The 7,894-nt window shown below is 39.8% G+C and overlaps 1 protein-coding gene across 1 annotated transcript; it reads right to left on the bottom strand.

The window, feature by feature from the left end:
* Positions 1 to 317: 317 nt before the first annotated feature.
* LOC133631342 (forkhead box protein Q1-like) lies at positions 318 to 1,573 on the bottom strand. Its single transcript, XM_062023528.1, has one exon. It carries the CDS (start codon positions 1,422 to 1,424, stop codon positions 669 to 671), a length of 756 nt encoding a protein of 251 aa, XP_061879512.1. The 5' UTR covers positions 1,425 to 1,573; the 3' UTR covers positions 318 to 668.
* Between the last annotated feature and the right edge of the window lie 6,321 nt (positions 1,574 to 7,894).

The following is a 7,894-nucleotide window of genomic DNA, read 5'->3' as shown; positions in this document are numbered from 1 at the left end:
GGGGCCAAAAATTATCCGGAAACACTATTGCGCATGCGTGGGGTCCAACCCATGGCACGCACCAATGAGTGAATTAATTGATTGATTGAATATGAAAATACCCAAGGAATGGAAATAATGTTATATACTGTTGCTGTAGTGAATTTTTTTTTTTTTTTTTTAATTATAACCTCACGAGTCCACCGCAGTGGACATGTGTGTTTTGAATAACATGTTTGTTGTTTGTTTGTTTGTTTGTTTGTTTGTTTTACTGCAGCAGCATAAATATGAAATATACAAGTAGGTTAAGCAGAAACATTTAGTGTGAAATATTTGACAACAACACTTTACAGAACAACTTGAGAGTGTTTTATTTTGAAACAAACATGTATTGTAAAGAAAGTGCAAACAAACAGCTTTACAATATTAGTAACAGTTATTGTGACAGATCCATCCATCCATCCATCCATCCATCCATTTTCTACCGCTTGTCCCTTTTGGGGTAGCAGGGGGTGCTGGAGCCTATTTCTGCTACATCACACGACTGTACACAAACGAAATGTCAAAAAAAAAAAAAAACCTCCACCAAAGTCAAATATAATCATGTCATTCGCCGGTTTCCTTCTTGCAGTCGTGCACATGATTTACGACGATGCAACATGAAGAATAAGAAGCGCCATTAAAAAGCTTCACAAAGTTTGTAAAAGGAGCCCACACATCGGCGCATGCGCAGTCCCGGGGTCCATGTGATACGTCGGCTTGTTGTGCAGCAAAGAGGCAGCAGGTGAATTTAAATAGTGCATCATCATCATCACGCCGCTGTAGCGATCCACGCGTGGGAAATGGTGTTTGGAGAAGGGCTTGCTGAGGATGCTGTCTATCGTGAAGGAGCTGGTGAACTTCTTAGGCGAGCTTGCGAGGTCGCTGCCCGGCGGCGGCGCGTCCTCCGAGCCTTCCCGCTGCTGCTGTTTACTCAAGCAGATGTTGAGGCGCTTCCGCCGGCGCCGGAACACGCCGTCCGCGAACGTGTACTCGCTGTGGGGGTTGAGCATCCAGAAATTGTCCTTCCCCCACGGCCGGGAAGGGTCGCGCAGCACCTTGTGGAAGCAGTCGTTGAGGGACAGGTTGTGGCGCACCGAGTTCCTCCAGCCGGTGTAGCCGCCCCGGAAGAAGGGGAACTTGTTCATGAGATACGCGTTGATTTCGGCTAAAGTGAGGCGGCCGGACGGGGAGTCCCGGATGGCCATGGCGATGAGGGCGATGTAGGAGAAGGGCGGTTTGGGTCTCCTGGTGTACGGCTTGGATTTCCCGCTCGCAGCAGGGCTGTGCGCCGCGAAGTCTCCATCCGAGCCCAGCTCCTCATCGGCGGGGAGAGGCGACAACGTCCCTCCCTCCGGAGCTTTGTACATCTCATCCATTTTCCCACACAAAACTCCAAGCTTCATGACTTTTTTTTTTTTTTTTTAAGTCTTGCGCTACTTGGATTGGTGTGTCCGGTCCGGTGCGTAAAAGTCCTGTGCGTAAAAGTCCTGTGCGTAAAGTGCACTTAATTGGTTCCGGTGATGTTGAGCCCTGGCACGTCTCGTCACTTAAACCTGCGCGTGCAACAGTTTATAGCTTACCTAAGGGCCAACCCAAAAAGGGGCGGGGCTTGCGCTTGACTGCCATAAAACCATTAGGACACGTGACACGTTTCTGCAGAAATCATTTACAGTACAGGAATATGTTGCTACGGTCATATTGTGGCGCCTTATCCCCCTGAGAGACAACGCCCTCTAGAAAGGCATTTTTTTCCCCAGAACTCTGACAACTCCAATAACAACTTCTCAGGTGGACATGATCTAGTGCTATTACACCTGAGACAAGCAGGTGGCGTGTGGTTCCACAGGTGATCTAATTCCACCCACTCACATGAGTTTTGTTTTGGAGAAGCACTGCTTTCTAGTCGCTCAGCCTACATAGAAACCAATGTTATGTGTTTATTTCACGTCTGCCAGGATGGAGGAGTTATCTAAGAGCTGGCGTGTGTTGTTTGAGATTATTTTGGAAAGTCACCTGTGAAACCTGACAAAGGGAATCACGCACATAACTTTGATTGACAGCTATATAATTTGTCAAGTTCTATAGAAACACAATGGTGGTAGTAGTTTAGGGCAAACTTGCCTAACAAAGTCACCTGAAGTGACATCACGTATTACGCTTACACAATTGTCCTTGAAGCCGTGGAAAGAAGAGGATCTAATTACACCTGTTACCGTTTTTTGAAAACGAATACAGGTTCTGTAAGCATAGTTCAGAGCTGGGCAAATATTCTTTTTTTTTTTTTTGTCCTGTCCAGCTTCTCAGGCAAATCATATAGTAGATGTAGATGCCCATATCGGCTGTGCAGATTGACTTTACAAAAGGGAAGTGTAGGATAGTTCTCTTGTTGCCTTATTTGTATTTGACTTTATTAAATGTATTTATATTATCATTTGGTGCAGCCGGGCCGGAGCAGGAGGGGATAGAAAGAGAAAAAAAGGAAGACAGAGTGGGAAATTGTGGGGACAAGAGGGGGATTAGACAGAGAGACAAAAACAACTACATCAAACAATAATAACAACAACAACAACAACAATAGAGCAACATCAGCAAATACGATATGTACAAAAGTGATAGCAAAGAAGCAGTTAGCGAAATAAATAATAATACAGAAATGACAATGAACATTATTACACTACAAATGGAGCAATACAAATACCAATAGAAATAGCGCTATTGATAATGAACAAAACCAATAATTTACCTCTATTATCAACAATACAGTTGTTCAAATGCAACAATACATATACGTAATGATAACTTGAGATACGAAAGAATGCAGAAAAATGGAGGGGAAGAAAGCGAAGCAACTGGAGGTGTCCGATAATATCGGACTGCTGATATTATCGGCCGATAAATGCTTTAAAATGTAATATCGGAAATTATCGGTATGGGTTTCAAAAAGTAAAAATGTATGACTTTTTAAAACTCCGCTGTACACGGACATAGGGAGAAGTACAGAGCGCCAATAAACCTTAAGGGCACTGCCTTTGCGTGCCGGTCCAGTCACATAATATCTACGGCTTTTCACACACACAAGTGAATGCAATGCATACTTGGTCAACAACCATACAGGTCACACTGAGGGTGGCCTTATAAACAACTTTAACATTGTTACAAATATGCGCCACACTGTGAGCCCACACCAAACAAGAATGACAAACACATTTCGGGAGAACATCCGCACCGTAACACAACATAAACACAACAGAACAAATACCCAGAACCCCTTGCAGCACTAACTCTTCCGGGACACTACAATATACACCCCCGCCTCCCCCTAAAACTCCGCCCCCCCAACCCCCCAACCCCGCCCACCTCAACCTCCTCATGCTCTCTCAGGGAGAGCATGTACCAAATTCCAAGCTGCTGTTTTGAGGCATGTTAAAACAAATAATGCACTTTGTGACTTCAATAATAAATATGGCAGTGCCATGTTGGCATTTGTTTCCATAACTGGAGTTGATTTATTTTGGAAAACCTTGGGCAAATATTGTGACTCGGGGGCCACATTGAGAGAGAAAAATGTGTCTGGGGCGGCCAGTGTGTATGTGTGCATAAATGATATATACACAATTAGCTGTGTATGTGTGTTTGGGTCCCTTTTTTTCCAGGAACACTAATACCAAAAGTCACAATGTCCGATAGAGTTCTAAAAAAGTTACGACAGACCACCTCAAAAATGGAATTTTACAGTTTTTTACTGAATGGGACACCCAAAATGTACATAAAAATAAAGAAAGGATTTACAATATTAACTATGAACAATAAAACACTGAATATTAACAACATATGAACATCGCTCGTCTTTCACTTCTCAGAGCAGCTCCTCCATAGACATCTTTTACAATCAAGCAAAACACAACAAAAATGTAACAAACAGCAAACTATAAAGTTTTGGACTTCGGGGCCCAACTTTTCCATTACAGAGGGGTCCGGAGCCATTCCAATATCAACACAGAATTAGTAATCATACTCTTGATTGTAATCGTATTCTACAATTATATCTAAACTACTTTAAGTTTACAACATTGTCAAATTATATGAAACTATGTTTTAATCACAAACTTTAGTTATCTATATGATATATACGCTTTTAACTGTAAAAATCTGTTGTACAGTATGTGTGTTGGGATCCCTTTTTTTCCAGGAACACTAATACTAAAAGTCACAATGTCCGATAGAGTTCTAAAAAAGTTACCACAGACCACCTCAAAAAAACAGAATAGAATTTTACAGTTTTTTACTGAACGGGACACACAAAATGTACATGAAAATAAAGAAAGTGGGATTTACAATATTAACTATGAACAATAAAACACTGAATATTAACAACATATGAACATCTTTTACTTCTCAGACCAGCTCCTCGATAGACATGTTACAACAAAAATGTAACAAACGGCAAAATATGAATGCAAAGGGTAATAAACACCTACAATATGATATATTATCACTTTTATGCAGAACTTTGTTGTAAAAATTTGCTTCCGCATCTGTTCCTGACACATGCGTTTTGGGCTGGCTGCTCTGAAAACAAACCCCGCCCACTCTGCTTTGTTCCTGGTCAGAGCTGCTGTGACGTAGATTACCGTAATATCTCCTATAACACCCAAAAGCGCAGATTTTAACCATTGAAAATCTTTCTATAGTTCAAGACTTACCGTCATTTAAAAACAGTACTGCACATCATAGTGGCGGCTACAGTTTTGATGTTAAAGGTCCAACAAAATTATGTAGAACGTCCGGTGGAACGGATGGAAAATCTTAATGGGCCGCGAGCCGTAATTTGCCCAGGTCTGCCATAGTTTATACATTACTCGCCCCTTGTGTTTTGATTGTGTTGTAGTGGTAGTCTAAAGAGGAACTTTAAAAAAAATCTATAATAACAATCCTTTTGTGAAACAAAATTACATGTTTTTTTTAAAGCCTTTGAACTCATAAATACATGCTAGCAAGAGTCAGCTAACAATGGTAGTGAGGGGATTCACTCAGTTCCGCCTGTAAAGCGCGCTATAAAACATTCAGAAACCTCCTTCAATGTTTTATATTATGTAATGTAGTAACAGGCACATTCATAATAACATGCAATATTTACGTATTTTGGTCATTTTAAGTATACAGGGGTGTATTAATTTCACAGACGCATCACAACGGTCTTTATTTCCTTACAACAACTACTACTGCTTATGGCAGACTTCATAAGAGCCAACAACAACTACTCTGGGACAAATAATGAAACGGAACCTTGTATTTTTGAGCCTGAATATACAGACGACGATCTACAAGTTTTAGAATCTGGGTGATCTAGCAAGTAGCATTATTAGTAAGTGCTAAACAAGAAACACCAACTACAAACATAATAAAACAACCACTTACTGTACAATGTCTGCTCTCACTGGAATGCCGACTGATGGGATGATCATATCTTTATGTTTGGGTGAATAATTAATCAATCCTTACAAAGGGAATAAAAATGTATTGTTGTGTCTGTCTTGCAGTGGCGTGCAGTCACTAGAGGCAGGGGAGGCGGGGCCTCACCTGTCATCATGGAAAGAAAAAAAATGTAAAAAGAAAAAAATAATAATTAAATTGTTTAATGTATCCAGTGATTATACTAAAGTTATTTTCCATTTAACTTCACCAGTTTTAGATTATTTTTATTTTTATTTTCACATTTGCCATTCAAATACTGAGAAGAGACGGTGTGGTGATCAGCAGCCAGTTGAGGCACGTCACTGATTTGTGCCTCAACATGGATTGTGCACAATGACTCGGCTAACTGCTGAGCTGCTGTGCAGTGAGACTGTATTGCTATATAAATTATATCAGCCAACTAAACTATGGCATAGTTTAGTTAGCTGAGGTATATAATGTACAGTGTATTTTGTCAAAAACTGTATGTGTGTAACGTATTTGTTGTGCTGAGCATTCATAAATCTGCTGCAAAAGACGTACTGGTTGAGGCTCGCAGTAATCCGGCCTCCTGGTGGTAGAGGGCGATCGTGATCCCAGAGATCATTCCTCGGCCGCAGAAGAAAGAAAAAAAAAAAAAAGAAAAAAAAGTTTGCAAGCGATTGTTTATTTCCTCTCGCCTGGATTTGTATTAAAAACATGGAGGATTACATATGTAAAATAAAACAGTTTTCTAAAGTGGACTTTCAATCGAAGCAGGAGGTAATAATTTAAGGTAGACCAAGGCCGGAGCTAAAAGGTTTGCTTTTGACTTCGGGACAGAAGACCCGTTCTTTTCAAACGTTGTGGGACACACGCAAAGGCTGGCTGTGTGGATGTCCAGCAAGAAAGGTAAGACCATAATAATGTTTTTTTTATTAAATGTGCTTTTTTGTGTGCTACAGTTGTGTAAAGAATGCTGGTATGAGCTTTTAAACATTACCCGTTAACTGCTGCCAATCACATGGTGAATAAGATACTATTTAGGGTTCATATGTTTGTAAATCTGACTGTGATGATGCAGTGCCTCACCAGACATTAACCTCACCGCACGCCACTGCTGTCTTGCGATCTTCGGGTATAAATTGAATGTAAAAGTTGACCAACTTCTCAGTTTATGGCCAAAACCCAGAAGTAAGAGGCAGGATTTATAATCTAGAATTAACTATTACCAACTCAGAGGCAATGCAGCAGCTCACCGGCTCAGTATGGCAATAGCTGCATAAGCTAGTTAGCTCTCTGTGATCACAGCACAGCGCTGCTAAAAGTATTTGTCTGCATAGCGCTTATTTTAACAATATCGCCAATTATCGGTTAATATTCAGGTCATGACATGTAAATGGTGTATTATTGGCAGTTTTTTTAAGAAAGCTTTATGGGCACAAAATATTACTCCCATTAGCTTCATTGCTAGCCACCGCATACTTGCTGTACTGTATATTACAAGTTAGAATGCATAAAAAAAGAAAGAGATATGTGTTCTTGTCTTACATAAGGATTGTGAATGATAATGAATGATTCCAAAAAAATTGCAGTTCCCATTTTTGTACAATTCATCATTTCTAAAAAAAAATTGGTGAGTTTTGAAAAAACGTCCATGACACTTTTCTATACAATATATGATATTACAACTATTAATATAACAATATATATATATAATATAAAGCTTAAATGCTGATACGGTTTTAGTTAAGGACAGGGCCGTTTGCTACTCAGCTGTGATTCAACGTGACTTTTGTAATAGTTTTAGTTGAGGTTCTGCAGCATCGTGGCTGTGATTATTCAAAAGCCCATGGAGATGATTGTTAATTTAGCTTCACTTGGAACGCCGTCATTGTGACAGATTTACGACTGTATTTCCAAAACGATTTCACTACTTAAGTTTATATAGTAGCCAAACTTTTCTCTTTAAAGATATACTATCTAAAGAACTTTAGTTTTTTATATTTTTTGCCCATTTATTGTGTTTTGTTTACGTTTTCAATTAATACCAAAAGGGCACAGCAGTTTTGAATTGACTTCACTGCAGTAGTAGATATCGAACACTTCTCTTTCCCCTTTGGACCTATCAATCTTTTTTTATTTGAACATTATCTAGAACAGTGATTCTCAAACTGTGGTACTCGGGCCCATCTTGTTGTATGCCAAATAATCACTTGATTAAAGTACAGTGTTACTGTTCAAACTGTGTGTAATGTTACAATGGCCAAAAATGTTAAATATACTTGTTAAATAAAACCTCTGCCTCGTTCTTAATGAATACTTAGGCTTACTACGCTACTGTATTTTAATGTTGGTCATTGTGGTGGTACTTGGAGAGCTAAGTGTTTTCTGAGGTGGTACTTGGTGAAAGAGTTTGAGAACCACTGGTCTAGAATAT

Source organism: Entelurus aequoreus, linkage group LG16, assembly GCF_033978785.1.
Source record: "Entelurus aequoreus isolate RoL-2023_Sb linkage group LG16, RoL_Eaeq_v1.1, whole genome shotgun sequence".
Lineage (NCBI taxonomy): Eukaryota > Metazoa > Chordata > Actinopteri > Syngnathiformes > Syngnathidae > Entelurus > Entelurus aequoreus.
The sequence above is the reverse complement of the archived record's forward strand: the minus strand, read 5'-3'. Positions and strand labels throughout refer to the sequence as shown.